Source organism: Callorhinchus milii, unplaced genomic scaffold (assembly GCF_018977255.1).
Source record: "Callorhinchus milii isolate IMCB2004 unplaced genomic scaffold, IMCB_Cmil_1.0 Scaffold8, whole genome shotgun sequence".
Lineage (NCBI taxonomy): Eukaryota > Metazoa > Chordata > Chondrichthyes > Chimaeriformes > Callorhinchidae > Callorhinchus > Callorhinchus milii.
In genome coordinates this window covers 7,508,835-7,525,926 of record NW_024704749.1, presented here as the reverse complement: position 1 = coordinate 7,525,926, position 17,092 = coordinate 7,508,835, and the positions used below count along the sequence as shown (strand labels likewise).

At 43.3% G+C, this 17,092-nt stretch overlaps 1 protein-coding gene across 3 annotated transcripts in view; it reads left to right on the top strand.

Annotated features, from left to right (window-relative positions):
* The window catches only part of ift81 (intraflagellar transport 81 homolog), a 38,723-nt gene that overhangs the window by 3,216 nt on the left and 18,415 nt on the right, over positions 1-17,092 (top strand). For all 3 annotated transcript variants that reach the window (XM_042337747.1, XM_042337748.1, XM_007902238.2), the window contains exons 5-11: positions 214-303; positions 597-662; positions 1,318-1,428; positions 2,250-2,334; positions 6,106-6,269; positions 8,193-8,288; positions 10,485-10,631. In XM_042337747.1, coding sequence (XP_042193681.1) covers positions 214-303; positions 597-662; positions 1,318-1,428; positions 2,250-2,334; positions 6,106-6,269; positions 8,193-8,288; positions 10,485-10,631 — 759 coding nt within the window. The remainder of the gene's footprint in view (positions 1-213; positions 304-596; positions 663-1,317; positions 1,429-2,249; positions 2,335-6,105; positions 6,270-8,192; positions 8,289-10,484; positions 10,632-17,092) is intronic.

Below are 17,092 nucleotides of genomic sequence, written 5' to 3'. Positions count from 1 at the left end.
CGCTTTCAGTGTATGTGTCTAGTTAAGAATAGTTTCCTCTGGTGATAGTTTTGAGTATTTTGATATAACTAGTTGTCATATAGCCCTTGTTGTTATTAGAGCTTAGTAATAGCTTTTTTTCCAATGGGTCTGAAATCTGGTTTGTGGGAGATTTAACTCAAACCCAAATCTGCCAAGCACTGAGCTGAGCCTGATTCCAATCTCTGTTTGTAGTACGAAGAGCTGGTTGAAGGGTTCAAAAACCTACACAAGGAGTGTGAGCAGCTGAAGAACTCTGGGTTTTCCACAGCTGAAATCAGACGGGTAAGAGTGTGTCTGCTTTTGTGTGTGCATGGGTGAGTGTGTGGGTTTGGGGGGGAAGAGACAAGGGAAATCCCAAAGACACAAAGACTTGCAATTCATTTGGTGGCTTTATTACACCTACATTAGTGGAGCAGGATAAAGTTGTAGATTCCATCTAACTTGCTTACAGAAGTGCACTTTCCACAAATCTGTCTGTACTGTAAAGTTGGCTTCAGCTACAGAAGCCTTTGTGCGAAGATTGCACATGCACAATATGCGATGATCTGCAAAATGTTTTGGTCTCTTGTTTGCAGGACATCAATGCAATGGAGGAAGAGAAGGATCAGCTCATTAAGCGGGTGGAGCGTCTGAAGAAAAGGGTACAATCCATTTATAATAATAATAATCCTTGCATTTGATATAGTGCTTTTCACGTCTTCTAGACGTCTCAATGCGCTTCACAGAATAGACTGTAAAGTGAATTAACTGTATATTTATGCGCGAAATGGGGCAACCAATTGCACACAGCAGTGTCCCACAAACAGTCGTGATTGAAGTGACCAATTTATTATTGTTTATTTTCTTGAGGGATTATTATCAGGCGTGTGGAGTAAGGAAACTTGCCCAAGGTTTGCCCTGCCGGGAATCAAACCCAGGTCTCTCGCTTGCAAAGTGAGTGCTCTAAGCACTGCGCTACAGAACTCCACTTGTGTTATACAGACAAGTTTCCAGTCTCCAAACGCCTAGTCGTAATGCATATAGTTTAGGGGAGGCATGTGGTTTGCTTAAGAAAGGGATTAAGTAACACATTTGAGTAAAAGGAGACGTGCTAGGAGAGATGCCAACACCTACAAGGAGTTACTCACACCACATGTGTGTATGTTGGATGTATCTGGTATGAATTCCATGGTGTCATCTGCAGATAATCATTGATGGGAAAAGGAAGTGTTCTTTGACTTGTGTGAAATACGAGCTTGGGGAGATTTCCTTGAGACGCTCTGATTGTAAATAGCTGGTATAACATGTTTGCACTAGGTCGACACGGTATCAAATCACCAGCGAATGCTGGAGATGGCAAGACAGCTCCGTGTGGAGAAGGAGAGAGAAGAATCTTTAGCACAGCAAAAGCAGGAGCAGAAGAATCAGGTACTGTATTGCCAGTTTCATCCTCTGCACCCTGTATGGGGGCAGTTTATGTGGGTGGATGGTTTTGTATGGAAGAGTATACATTTTATTGCCAATATTCACCACTCAAGTGCAGAGTTTTACTAAAGTCAGCTACACAGACAGCTGCTGTTTTTCCATATTCCATTCTTCGGTTGAAAGTCCAGGCAGTGATTGACTTTTAGATATCCCAAGATACAGGACAAGTAGGCACAGGTTTGTAGCTGCGACTTCCATTATAGCGTACTTCCCTATGCCTGCCCTAAAGAGAAAGTTTAGGGCAGGAACAGGGAAGGATGTTTTTTTGACAACCACAGCAAACAACGACAAATTACATTTGTATAGTGCCTTTCACATTGGAGAATGTCCCAAGGGGCTGGACAGTCAGAATTTGGACTCAAGCTGGGGTTTGGGATCAGGAGGGGTGGAGAGCAGGGAGGCTAGGTTTTTTTTCCACAAAGGAAGGTAGGAAGATGGCAGGATACTGGGACTTGTTTAAGAAACAGACAGATGCTGCAAAGGGAGCGCTGAATGGGTGGTCGTTGTGGGAAGATGAGATCAGATTAGGTTGTAGCCTTCTTTATCTTGTCTCTCTTGAGATTCTTTTCATTCTTTGACTACAACCCAACTTCCTACCTTGGCATACACCAACTCACTCTTGTTACCAAGCCAAGTCCCGTGAGAGACCCTGCGCTCGGCACAGCGTTGAGCCGGCAATGGCAGCAAGGTGGCCTGGTCTTTAGTGGTTGAAACAGTGAGGAGCGTTTCAGCAGTGATTCCTTGTGTTTCCTGTTTCTCCATAGTTATTCCATGCGGAGCAAAGGCTACAGAGAGCTCAGCAGCAGCTGAAGGACCTTCGGCAGGCTTCAGCAGACGCCAAACCTGAGAGTGAGTGTTGTGCAAAGCTTCGAAGTCGGAGATAGCAGAGATTTGTGTATGTGGTGGGGGCAGCAATTGTGCCAGAATGGTGAATGGTGAAAAAGTGCGATTCTGAGATGCATACCCAAAATGGTTTAAAAATGCCGATCATTAAACTATTTTCCAACACTTTGAGCTATTTGCGGGCAGCTACCTGTGTGTGTGTTCCTCTGCCGCCTCGTGTTTTACGAGCGAACCCTTGTGCCTTCTTGTTCCTGGCCCCAAGTAGCAAACGCAGGTATGCTGGGCCTGATGGTTTCCACAGTTGTGGGCTGCCAGAGAACGCTGTGTAATGTGGATGATTTAATTTCTGCTGTGTTTGTGCGCACCCCAGTCTAAACAGGACTCTGTTAATAACCCTGGAGTAGCTTGTGTCCATGCCAACTGTAGAAAGGTCTTGAGTATCACGATTATAACTATAATTTATCTGTTTGCCTTTCTAAAGCAATAAAACTGTTTTGCGCCACATTCTTGAAACCATTTTACCCTCATTTGTTTTTTTGTCTTGCTGAAGGCAGTGACATCTAAAGTTTGTCCAGCCGTTTGTAAGGTCAACATGTTCAGTAGAGCCGGCAATGGCAGCAAGGTGTATTCATGCTGTTCATTTATAGTATAGAAGATGCAAAATCATGAATTCTGGCATCTAATTAAAGGGCAAGGCATTGTTCCAGCCTGTGGCCATTTTGGTTTGTTTCACAATATTATTCTTCAGGGTTTGTGTAAAAGAATCGGCAACCAAGATATTGGAATTTTCCATGACAACGAAATATTTACTGGGATGTATACAAATGCTCTATATATCTCATGAATGCTTGACTAATCCAGAGGGGCGGATAGATTTATTGATACTGGTGTATTAGTGAACAGAATGGCAAGGTCGATGAGGTACTTTACTTTTATCCCATGTCCTCAAGGGTAGCCCAGATCAAGGGCAGAGACCTATGTAGAGGTGGGGGAATGTGATTAGAGAGATAAAGAGCTGCCGTGTACAGAGGCTTCTCCAGCATGAGTCGTAGTAGACTGGACTGAATTTATTTATTAAATACCCTTGTATTCAAGTCCCTGCACTCCTCTGCACCCCCCTACCTCTCTGACCTCCTCTCTCCTCAAAACAGTACTCGTTGCCTTCGTTCCTCCGGGTCTGGCCTCCTCGTCCCCTGGGTACTCCGCTCCACCCTCGGCAGCCGTGCCTTCAGCCACTATGGTCACCTTCCTCCCCATCCCCCTGGCTCGGTCTCGGGATCCGTTACTGTGAAGTGCTCTGAGACGCCGTCCAGCGTGGAGGACTCTATATAAATCCAAGTTGTTGTTGTTATATCAAATGCTATTATTATTATTAATGTTTCTCGTCTTGCTCCATCACATCACTATTGCTATGGATGTGATTCCTCTAAGTTCTGTTCTCTTGTATGAGCTGGTTGTTTGAGATTGGATGGATAAGATACAAATACCATAGGAAGCAAGTAAAACCCATAAGAATGGGAGTGTGATTGAAACTTAGCCACACTGTTGTAGTTGGAAGTCGTAAATAACTTTTAAGATCGTGTTCTCCAGATGTGTTGCTCTGTAAATCACACCAGCCAGCTCCTGGTTACGTTTCAGTAATCTAAAAAATGAATTACAATCCAGTTTTAATAATACGGTAATCCTTGCATTTAATATAACTCAAACCAATTTACAGGGAATTGCTGTGAAATGTGACATTTATTGGCAGACGTGGCAGCCATTTTGCAAACAGCCAGGTCCCAAATATGCATATCCCATACATGCATGATCCCACTGATATCCTAGGTATCCACTGATACTGCTCTCCACTGATATCCTAGGGTCATGTACCTTCGCAGCCTATGTGTCATATTCTGCAAGAATGCCCGACAAGCTTACATATCATTTCAACAGGACATTAGAGTGAATAAGGACAGAAGCTGAACTGTAACGATGGGTAAATTTACTGGTTGAAATATGTTTTGCCAGAAAGATTCTACTGAACATTAAAAAATCAGTTTACTAAGTGCCAGATTCCTGGCTCACTGTCTCTCCCAAGTACTGTTCAGTGTTATTCTCTCCTAACATTTCTGCCCGGTGGCAAAACATCTTGACAGTATAATTAACAGAATCTCAAAGTGTAATGGAAAGTTAATTGTTCCCAGAATGGAGCCGAGGACATAAAAAAAACTCATCTGGTTAACTTTATCTGAGAAAATCCCTCCCTTTTTTGTATAACTATGTACTGTTTTGTTTTGGACAGTGAAGTATGCTGTTCTGGAAGAGGAATTGAGAGGTGGAGGGAATAGTGGCAAGCTATGCTTTTTATCTCTGATCTTGGTTCCACTGAAGTGCCGAGCACCAGCTCTTAAAAATACTTGTGACATGAGATTGGGTAGAGTCAACCTATTTATTTTAGCCACAAAATACACAGTCAATTCACTTTACAGTATATTCCGTGAAGCCCTTTGAGATGTCTCGAAGACATGATAAGGCACTACATCAAATGCAAGGATTATTATTACATATTGTGTGGGTGTAGATGGGTTCAGGGCACAAAGCTGGCTATCGAGATGTGGGAGGTTACCTGGTAGGCGAAACTGAATGCCTTGCTGGTACTGTGGGAGGGATGTTGAGAGGTTGGGGGCAGAGCTGGAGCAATGAATGTTTCTCAGTGTTTTACTATGTGATGCTAATGCTGAAATAGGAAGGGAGCAGGTGAAGAGGTGTTTGTTAGTTTTGATGGGGAGCGGGGGGGAGGAACAGTTCAAAATTAGAATGTTTAATCCATCTTGTGCACTTGTGCATATATGACCTTTTGACCATCTGAGCTGCTATTTTAAGACTGTTGGGTTTCTTTCTTGTCACATCAAGCCGAGCCAAGCTTGATTGCTTAGCGACATTGCTTACAGTAAGTAAGCCATTGTGTGATGCTGAAGTAATGAACTGCAATTCTCTTCATACCATTTGTTTGACTCCTTGCACGTTTATTCTTTTAGCTTTTTGGTTTATAAACCCCCTCATCTTACCCCACCACTCTCCCTCCCAGCCCCCAGCCCGGGAATGTACATGGTCAGAAAAGACCATTGCAGTCCATCTGGCCATAGCCAAGTTGATAAGTCTTGCATTCGTCTATCTCCCGTGTCCCTCGATTCGTTTCATTGCTACATAACAATCTAATTCCCTTTTACATTTGCTGCCAGAATCAGGTGTAAAATCTGATAGTCTCGTGAAATAAAAAGCGCCATAGAAAGTTCACAGTCTATAATTGATTATTTTCTCTTGAGTTCCTGCCGCACATAATAACACTTTCTATTTATAAGCTAATCACTGTTCTCCCCTTCCCTCTTCTTGTCCTGTTTGTTTGCCCTCTCGCCTCCAAACAGATACAGAGATCCCAGTTTGCTATCAATACAGCAGCTCCTCACGTCAGTGATGCTCTGTGCTTAGCCAGCAGAAGGCACACTTGCTTCATGGTGAGCGAGGGAGTTCAATCACCTCCGTTTTGTTCTTTCACACACTGAGGTGACCTACCTAGGAGCCTGATTGAGAATTATTAACCTCTTTCCACATGCCTGGTAGATTTAAATATAGTCAGTGTCCCACGAGCAGCCGGTCAAGATTTCAACTCCGCAACCCCTCACAACACTGAGCAGAAGTTTAGTATATATAAGGTTATGTTTATTGTTTAAAGTTCTGTCTTGTTTGAGATGGAAATGTATTTGGTTCTCAGCGGTGTTACTGATTGTCTTTCAGGTTTGGTGAAGAGACTGGAAGAGGAGATCAAGTTCAACACCTACATGGTGACGGACAAACTTCCTAAGGAGCTGGAGAGTAAGAAGAAAAATGTACAGTACTTACAGAAAGTGGTGGCGGAGCCCGCGATGGGACATTCTGACCTGAACGAACTTGAAACCAAGGTACAGTGGCAAAACAATGGTATATACTGCATTCAGAATAAAGATTTATGCAAACGCGCAAGGGAGCGCAGGAAACGTATAAACAGTTGATTAAAATATTGCCGTACAAGGGATCAGGTGAAGAGGTGTTTGTTAGACTCCCGTTTGGTAATCATTGGGATATTTTCCCATTGGTACCAATGTGACAATTGAAGCTCATGGATTGAGGTGTTCGTAGTTTTTTTTGGGTATTGCTGGTCATGTTCTCGCGAAAATCGGCAAAATCTTCACCAGTAAATCAGGTGAGGACCACCATTAGCCCCTAGAAATAAGAGGCTATTTGACCCATTGTATGGGTTCTTGCCCAGCACAAGGTGAACCACCCCCACCTCCCTGGTTCTTACTAAACAGACTCAAAGCAATGAGGCTTCTGAAGAGCTGCACTATGTGCATGTTGTTATTAGTTGGAGCCAGTGCAAAACACAGATTGTAGCCTTGGTTGAACTGGCATACTTCAGTAGGAGGAAATACTGAGATGGTACAATTCACGTCGAAGAGGACTATCAGATGAAACCCAAGTTGAGACACACGTTAATTCAGCTGAAGGCACAGTCTGGTTATGTCCCACGATGGGCAATATATCAAATACAAAGATTATTATTCTTGCTTGTGTTTACAGAAATACGAATACACCATTTGTGTTCTCTCAACCGCATACATGGTGAAAGAATGGTAGAGAGAATCTTGGGTGGAGGTTCTTGTATGGATGCAGTGATTTGTTTCTGCAGAATTAGTGCCTGGAGTACAACATGTTATTATCAGACATCCTACAGTCCTGTCGTTGAACCGTTTGTAAGAAAGTTACCACTTACCCTGACAGATAAACCAAAACTCACTGCATCAAATTGGTACAATAGCCCATGAAATAGGCCAGCTCCCTCATGGCCTTGCACAAACCAGATGAAAGAGACTGCGTGCAGATTGATCCACATTACCTGAACCAGGCAATGCCCAGGGAATACACTGCAACAAACCTGCTTGAGAAGTTTGCTAGAAGTAAAACTTTCGCCAAATTAGATGCATCCAATGCACTTTTGCTGCTGAAGACCTTCTTCTTTGATCGTGCTCACGGTAACCTCCCCCTTCCCTCCAGCTCTGCCACTGTCAAGCGCTCTGAGACGCTACCCTGTGTGAGGGGCGTGATATAAATGCAAGTTGTTATTGTTGCAACATCTTACTGCTCAGTCTTTAAGCTGATTATTCCATGGTTGGCCTCATTTTTTGAGCATATCAGTCCATTGAGGCCAGTGTTATTGTTCGGGGGGTGGGGGGAGGACTTGGCCCAGTAGCAGTATGAAATGCCAATTGAGGCAAAAGGCCGAAAACAGACGAGAATAGCATGAAATTAAACCAAGGCAAGGTAATGAATTGTTTCCACAATGACCTGGATGGCACTTAACCAGACAGCAAGAATGCTGAGGCTGTAATTAGCATGTACAGACTCGCCACAAAGAAACAGGCACAGTTTTTCGGTATGGCAAATTCTTTCTTTGGGAAAAGATAAAGCTTGCACTTTTGTAGTGCCTTATCAAATCGGAACATCTCTGGACACTTCAAAGGTAATTGGAGTCACGTGGAGTGACGGTGCGATGTTTTTCCAGCCGAAAGCAACAACATTTGCTCCAACAGGCATCGGGCGGACCTGCACCTTCGAGAATGTTGCAAGGAAACTATAATATCTATTTGACAGATCAATGTCAGCCTGGCTCAGTGGTAGCAGAAGGTTGTGGGTTCCTCTTGAAGGGGGAGTCCCCTAACAAGTTGATCCTAACATTGTTTTCATCCAATTGCTCGTCAATTGGATGATTCCTCTTTGTTTTAAAACTTGTTGGCGCTGCAGTGTTCCTTTTTTAAAAAAACTACTTGTTGCCATTTTGTTTTCAGATCCAGGAGATCAATGCTCAGATTAACCAGTTGATTGAGAAAAGAATGATGAGGACAGATCCCATGGACGACAAGCTTTTCTTGTTTCGCCAGCAGGTAAGAGGAGTGGAAATGACGCCATGGGCAGGAACTCAATTAATGTAGAGAAGTCAGACCGAGTGGCTTCGGTGCACACCGTACATATATAAACGCGGTTGCACCATGGGCTCTGCCCTGTACCAAAAAAGCGGTAATCTTTCAACTATCATGTGACCTGGTGAAGGTTCAGAGCAGCCATTGTGCCAAGGAGTGAATAGGTATCACAGCAGGTTTCCCGAACTCAGCCAAAGCAATCTAGGGCAAATAGGGCGAGTACAGGCTCACGTACTAAAAGGCTAGTGCTTTAACTGAACCAGGAGAGACCTGACTCCACTGCAAAATGTGTTTGAAGGAATCTAGGCTGTGTCTTCTTTCACTGACTCACTCTTGGAGTGAAATTGCCATGTGAGCTGTATTTAAATTTGCATTTCTGTAATTACTAAACAATACTAAACAGTATTGTATTTTTTAACTCAGAAATCGATTGAACATTTTAAAATTCATCTTTCATTCAATTTAACGCCCACTTTGCAGAGATTTATGTTTCCATACACAATGCTTGATTTGTTCAGAATTAAACGATTGTTGGGCAGAACTCTTTGCGCTGATCCTGTGCGTTTGTCAGACAATCCTTTCAATTTGGAAAGAATTTCAGTCTTTGGTGTGCTTTTCTATTCCCCTCCCTCTCCTCCACTGATGTATTTGAAAATGCTGGGCTCTAACGGGAAATGACCTTGTAGAAATTCAGCAACACACATCGTGGTAGATAGAGACTGAGATCTTTAGTTTTTTTTCCAGTATTGTTTAAAATATAAAATCATGTGAAGTTCGAATGCGAAGATGGAAATGAGTGCACCCAAATTTGGAGTAGAACAGGTTAGAACTTTGTGCCCCTTTAGAGGGAGTGTTTGTTCTTTAGTTTTCAGATGCCTCGTATTGACCTAGTTGTCATGATCTTGATGAACTACTATAGTGCTCTGCACTCACGTCATCGTTGCAGTTTTAACCAAGTGGCAATGTTGTGAATCTCTGCATTACCAGAAATAACACCGAAGCCTGGATTCAGCCAGGTGCTTGTGTGGCTCTGTCTCTTCCTCTTCATTTGCTCTTTATTCGATCCTTCCTTGGTCACAGAGTGTGTTGTGTGTGTGCCGAACTTCTGCCAGTGAATCCATCTGGGCTCAAACATCTTAAAAGTGTGGATGGAATCTCCGGCCTGTTCCTCCCCATTCATTGGAGACACTGCAGAAACGTTGTGAGGCGTTTTGAGACTTTCTTGAGGTTATAGACAATCTATCACAAATAAAGATTTATTTTATAATAATCCTTGGATTTGATACAGCACTTTATCACATCATTGAGACATCTCAAAGCGCTTCACAGACTATAACCATAAAATGAATCGACTGTATAATTTGTGTGTGAGATCACTGCAGCAGCAGTCTTGTACTTTGGCTTCGCACTGGCCCAACTCAGAAACAAAGAAGTTTATATCACTTGAACCCATATCAAGTGTGGATGCACAGAGTAAGCATCTGTATTGTATGTAAGATAATGAATTCCTTTGTGGTTCACCCATCGTCCAAATCCTGTCTATGTGGTTTCACACCACATTTATTGTCAACCTTCAAGTCCACAGTTTATGTGCACATATGACCTTTGTTTCTCTCATAGAGCAGAGGCTGAATCGTTAAATTTCAATGAGTACAATGGAAATCCTAATTTTTTTTCACTTCTACAAAGACCAGGTGATGGAGTGGGGGGTTAGCACCTCTCACACGCTGGAGAGAATATAACAAAGGATTCTTCTTCTCCTCTGATCCCCAGTTTCCTTCTCTCAGGCATGCACGCAACAGTACGTCTTTAGTTTCTCAATGCTGTTCCCTGCTTGTTCTGAACATGCTTCACTCGTCCTCCCAAGGTTCAAACATACCATCCTTTATACTTAATCCAACCTGCATGATCTTAACAGCAAGACTCATTGAACTATCTCCTATTCTTCCCTAATATTTGAAGACTGTGGAGCTCCTTGGGTCTTTCAGTCTTCCGCTTCTCCTGCAATCTACAGGCCTTTAAATCCCCACCCCAAGTTCGTTATTGACCAGCTTTTTATTTTGTTTTTCTCTCTGTCAAATCAACACTGCATTTTGTTTTGTAAACTAGGCCCTTTTTACTGTGCGGCCCCAACGATGACCGTATATATTTTGCACACAGGCCTCCATCATTTCCCGTAAGAAAGAAGCCAAAGCGGAGGAGCTGCAGGAATCGAGAGAGGAGCTGTTAAACATGGAGAAAGAGTTGGCACAGAAATCGAACCAAGCCCGTGATTTCGATGGGACAGAGGTTCTCAAAGGTGACGAGGTAAACTGGCTAGGAAGCCTCAACTCTATACACTACTAATGATGCCTGTAGCAAGTGCTTATTGAGTTGTTTAATCTTTATAGATCTTTTTTTCTCAGTCATCCAGGTGCAGAAACCCATGCTTAAGAGTATCCAAAACAAACTAAGAATTCCATGCATTGATGTGGATTTTGATTTTTTTAATATAACTTCCACAGGCTGAAATTTCCCTCAGTTTCAGTCTCTGCTGCCTGTTCTGTGACGAATGAACTGGCTCCTGTATGGTGTCCTACAGCTGTTATATTTTCTGCTGATACCCAATTGTCCTAAACTGTTAAGGAAAACAATTCAGGGGGGTGGAAGGGAGGAAGGTACAACATGATACAATGATCAAGAAACTGGCTTGGAGATCTACCATCTGTTGACACCGCTGAGCCTCTGAAGTCCCATCAGTGTGACATTACCTTGGAGGGGTATATTCTATGCTGCTATGAGATACGAGTGCAAAGTTTACACTGCTAACTTCATCCTGGATTATTGTTGGTGCCAAACCCATCTCAGTGCCAATGTAAATAGGACATGAGCAGTCACAGGAGCAGACGAAAAATCATAGCTTTGGGGGCAGCACAACCTCAGAACAGACAGTGAGTGAGGCATGAACACTAATTAGTGTGGTATCAGCCGCCTTGTTTGAATTCAGCAACTCCAGGTTCCCCGAGGAACGGTTGCTTGGATGTTGACCCGAGATGGAACCAACTCAGAAGTCAGAATCCCCTAATGGATATGCAGGTTCAGCTGTCGGAAGCCAAGCGTTTAAAACCATGGCTGATGCCTCCCCTGACAAATCGTGCCCTCATTGCAAGGCGACCCCATCATAAAACACCTCATTAGAGGGCCAGTTCAGACCCTCGGATAACAGGAGGGAGTCAAGTTGGGGATGAGGTGGAGATTTCACCGAGCTAGAGTGTTACACGGAGTAATACGACATGGAATCAGGCTACAGGTTCCATGTGAGCCTCCACCCCTTCTTTTCCCCTGGTCTAATATAGTTACACATGGTGGAGGTAGCAACACATTGGGGTGAGGTGTAGGCTGCATATTGCAAGTGCCACCTCTGTGTTGGCCCAGGGTTGGGGTGGGGGGCTATGGGAGGGTAGTTTGCTTATAAGTAGCTAAGTACGTAGTGTCCCAGCTCTGGTTACCAAACTATGATTATCATTTGCGGCTTGCCACAAAACAGGTGGCTGTGACCTCTGACAAATACAACACACGTTTTACATTCTTCGCACAATTTTTGAATCTGATCCACAAATGGCAACAAAGCCTTGTGTGGATCAAAGTCTGAGTGGCGCGCAGGATTCAGCGATTGTGTGGCTCAGCGCTGCACAATAAGTGCACTGTATCAGAGTTAAATGTACACTTAACCTTACGAGTGCGACATTTTTCTGCTGTCTGTCAAAACCAGCACGAAGAAGATGAACCTAATACTCCAGCACAGAGATCGAAAGTGGGTTCTTCCACTTAGTTTGCGTGTTTCCTTTTGTTTAATAATAATAATAATAATCCTTGCATTTGATAAAGCGCTTTTCACGTCTTCTAGACATTTGTGACGTAATTGGATTTTGCAGATACAAAAAGAAAATGAAAACTGTTCTTAACGTTTTTTGGAATTCACTAATGAAAGTAAGATTAATTTCGTTCAATATGAGATCATTGGAGTTGAGGTACAGATCAGCCATGACCTAATAGAATGGCGGGACAGGCTCGAGGGGCTGAATGGCCTACTCCTGTTTCTAATATCGGGAGTCAGAAAATCAAAGAAAAGTTTAATGGCAACCGAGCGTCTCAGCAGAATGCGGGTACGTTTCGGGTTTGGACCTCTCTTGAGAGCTGTCAATTGATCTTTCACCAATCTCTTGGCCTTGTAGCTTGGTTTGTAGCCGCCAGCAACTTATGGATTCTTATTCATATTGTTCAGGAACATCAGTGGTGAGCAATCCACCGAAAAACATGCCTGACATCTGCACCCCCAGCTCAGGCTCAGCTTGTCCGTTTATCTCTGGCTTTTGCCAAGCTGAAAAATTCCTGTCTCCCTGCCCTTTGCTCCCATGCATGTGATTGTGCTTAATGTGCTATTAGGCCCAGGCAATCAGAATTGATACCAGCTCATATTTCTCTCAGGCTAAAGCGTAAGGCTTAGTAACGGTGTTTTATATTTTTTAGATGAATTTTGCATATATGTAGAGCATTTTTTTTCCTCTGCCATAACTAGTCCACTAACCCCTCTCACCCCTAATCCAAAACTTAAAAGGCCCTTCAAACTTAGTATGTGTGAATGCATTTCTACTCCATCCCTTGATTTGACAACCTATTAGCACCTTATCTTGGCCTGTCTTGTATTCCTGCCATGTTACTCAGTGTTTTTTGTTTGTTCAACTACAGGCTGGTACCAGGGAAACAAGCCATGGTACGCAGTTTTTCGGCTTTGTAATAATATACACGACCTGAGAATGTCTTTGCGATTCAGTTGACATTCATCAAACACATTCTCTTAATCTTGAAAGGGATTCTTTATTTCATTTACTCGTCTCCTATTAGTAAGTCGGGGTATAAACTACTCACATTGCAGTGAATGAAATGATTTGCATCTTTCTGAATGATTTCTAAATCATTCTCACCTCCCTTTCACATCACCCAAAAGCATTGGCACAGAGGAGGAATGTGCGCAAGAAGGAGGCGTGTGGTGGTGGATATTACACAAGAGTAGAGTTCTTGAGTAACTTTTTGATATTTCTTCTATTATTGTCAGCAGAGAATCGCCTTCTCTTGCTATTCAGCCACAGTATAAAACATGAATGAATGAAATCTAAATTTTCGGGATAAGTTTCAAGACTGTTAACTTTGCTTTAGTGAAACCAGAATTTCGCAGTCTGCAGTTGAATGATTTATTACTTTCCGGTCTATGATATTTTGCTTTTGACTTGAGATGGGCGAAGACCGCAGTTATTCTTACCAGTTGACGTGTACAGCAACGATAAGCGACCAGGGAATGGTTTACCATTTACTCTACTATTCGTATGTATAGTCAGCAAACGAGCACTTGGACAGCAAACAGTTGCAAATTGATGCATCACAATCCATTTGGTCTCTGAGTTGATGTGGATTTGGGGAGGACTGGCGGGATTGAAGCATGTGCGTTCTGACACTCTGCCCTACATGACGGGCGTTGTGGTGTTCTTACCAGCGAATTAGAGAAGCTTTTCATTTGACCTTCAGAGTTTTGCAGAGGGCTCCATGAACAGCTGACACATAGATGGGGCTCTGGAGCTACATGTATCACCAAATTCAAACATCTTCCAGTACTGAGACTTGAACCAGTTTGGGTGTGAAGTAATCAACATAATCATCATTCCACCCCAAGTTAGACAATAGGATCCTGCGACTGAGAGCAACTTCAGTTTTCCAACTTTTCATCTGTTTTTTTACTGGAACAGACAGAACATTACATGGAGACAGTGAAAAGTCTCTCGCTTTCAAACTCTTCATAGTAATGTTCTGCAGAAGCAATGTGCGCAAACAATCTAGGGTTTAAACGATGCGGGACAAACGTAAAATGAGCGTGTCATGGTTATCAGCGCTTGGGTTTAAATCTCTTTGCCCACCTCGTGGATAGAACTGTGGACCGAGCGTTTATAATGTAAGCCTACAGAGGCAGGTGTAACTAGCAAGTGGGTTGAACAAGGAGGAATGAGGATGGCTAAACACCACAGCAGGGGAGATGCAACAACAACAAGAAGATGCAGGTTGATCCATCAACTGGTCCTGCTGTGGGGAAGCCCTGAGTTGATGCCAGGTATATCCTCATGATTCTATGTGTGTGGGGGGGGGGGGGAATTGGGGGGAGGAGAATAGGAATCCATAAACACCTGTTGTATGGCCTCTAACTGCTGGTAATACATTTATCACTCTTCCCCACCCCCCACCCTCCCCACACATACTTTTGAACGCTCACACTACTCACAGACTTTGTTGCAGCCTGAGTCCTACTTTACAATAAGAATTTAATTACTCAGAGGAACTGATCAATTAAAACAAAACGCTGTTTCTGTGTGTTCCTCATTAACAAGTGGTCACCTTTGATCCCTAACTGGAGCCTGAGTCAAAGTTCCAACCATCTCTGATTTGGAGGCAACTGGTGCCACGTTCACAGACATCGGAGCTTTCCTAATCCTGTTCGGCATTCAGGGAGTGCAGATGGCGACTGGGGTAACCAAGGAACCACACTGCAATCTTCCTGTCTGCAAACAGCCGGGGCTGAACAGAGACACACTCCAGCCGGGGAGCAGACACATATTTATATCCCTTTGTGTCATGACTGTCAAAGATCTCGCCAGAAGCACTAAGTTTTTACACCAGAGTGGGTGGGGTGGGGGGGGGGGTTGTAGGGGGAGAGGGAGCAGGTTGGAATTCACAACAATTTACTGTAGAGTTTGCTCTGATATGAAGCTACTTGTTTAAAGTGTGTGTCGGGAAGAGCCCTGTTCAGCACCTTAAAAGAGACGCCAGGCCACCTTTTTGTTCCTCGCTCAGCCCGGGCCTCAATGTGCTTGTTGCCTGCCTGTTTCTTAGAAAGATATAATTGTCATTCTCTTTGGATCAGAGCCACGTGACGCTTCCCAGCACAGAAAGATAGCCAAATTATGGCCTGGTGAAACTTGAGAGTGTTGCACTTAATGTGACAAGATGTTGTGTGTGCTACTCTTAGTGTGGATAGAGAATCACCATATTAGGAAGTGTATTGTCTGATAATGAAGCCTGCTGAAAAAAGCCAAGTCAAAGTCGTTCTTTTCACTCTGAATTGTTGTTTAATCTTTTACTGATCTCGACGAGAGACAAACCGAATGGCTAATTGTTTTTTCATTCTGTCATGTAACACACCGCTCGTGAAGGTCTTTTTTTTTGCGGTTGCCAAAAACGTGGCAGAACGTCAACACTACATGTACTTCTGCTCAGCACTCTTCAAATATGTTATCAGTCTTGTTCACAGGTCAGTGTTATTCTCTGGTTCCACTACATTCAACAACAGTCAGCCTTGAAATATTCGCTTTATTGGTCAGCTCAGTCCAGTTTTGAACAATAATTTACTCCCTCTATCATTCCTTCTCCCTATGCTCCCTCTCCCCCCCACCACCCCCAAAGTTGTCTACTGGGCGTAAAACTGAGCTACACAGAAATTAGAAGGTCTAGGGTAAGGTTTCCCCAGGTTGTGTTGAGCTAGCTGTTCAGATCCAGAGTGAACCTTTGTGAACATAATCAATGAACGGGCTACTAGCAAAAAGAAAAGTTTTGTGAATCTCTCTGTGAATGGAGCCAGGGGAGGTTTGAATTTATTCTACTTGTGCTATTGTCCCTGCAAAGGCCAATATGTTGTGGATTTTTTTGTGTGACCTGGAAAAAACTTGTATATTTTTCCCAAGCTTTTCCCAGTTGATCTCACAAGTCAGAATGCTGGGTGCTTTGACCCCTGCAAATGCCCCTGTAAGATGCTCTGAGTGCTTCAGCCATCGCAATCCCACTGTCTGGTCTGTACTGCTTGGGGGTTTGGGGGGGAAGGGAGTTCTTATTGTTTCAGTGGGCTGACTGCATTTCTTGAAAGACATCCAGCCTCCATTGTAGGAGCTCCAGCCCAGCCTGATTCCTCAACCTGAGAAGTTCAGAGGGAGGGAGAGTATTTTCTACTCACAGCTACTCCCCCTTCTATTAGTTTTTGTGTTGCTCACATTGGTGTCGTCGAGGTCTCTGCGGCCTGCTCTGTCAAAGGATTAAAGGACTGGTTCACATCAAAGCTCTGTGTACAGAGGAGTGAGTGCAAAGCAGCTGGCCAAAACACTTAATGCTCAGAGTGTTTGTGGCTGGTAGGTTAAATCCCAACTCATTGTGACGTCTGATCTTCATTCGAGGAATAAAGAAGGCCTACGACGTTTTTTAAATCTTTGTATAGTTTTTTTTGTAGCATAGGTATCCGCTATTTATTGGAGTCCTGTAGCTTAGTTGTTAGAGCGCTCACCTAGCAAGCAAGAGGACCTGGGTTTAATTCCCGGCTAGGGCGAAATGTTAGGCAAGTTTCCTTACTACACAAGCCTCTGTTTACCTAGCGGTAAGTAGGAACCTGCCTGTTAGCAGATTGCTTTTCCGGGGATAATAATCCCTTCAAAATAAATAAATAATAATTTGGTCACTCAATCCACGACTGTTTGTGAGACTCTGCTGTGCGCAATATTTTGCCCACAGTTCACTTTTCAGTATATTCAGTGTTGCGCTTTGAGATATCTCAAAGACTCGATAAGGCACTATATCAAATGCAAGGATTATTATTGTTTTGGTTCATGTTACACAATTGTCTAAAAGTGAGGCCTCATGCATTGCAAGTTTTAGAAGCATCTCAAAAGACACTGTGGAAGAGGTTTTTTTTAACTTTTAGT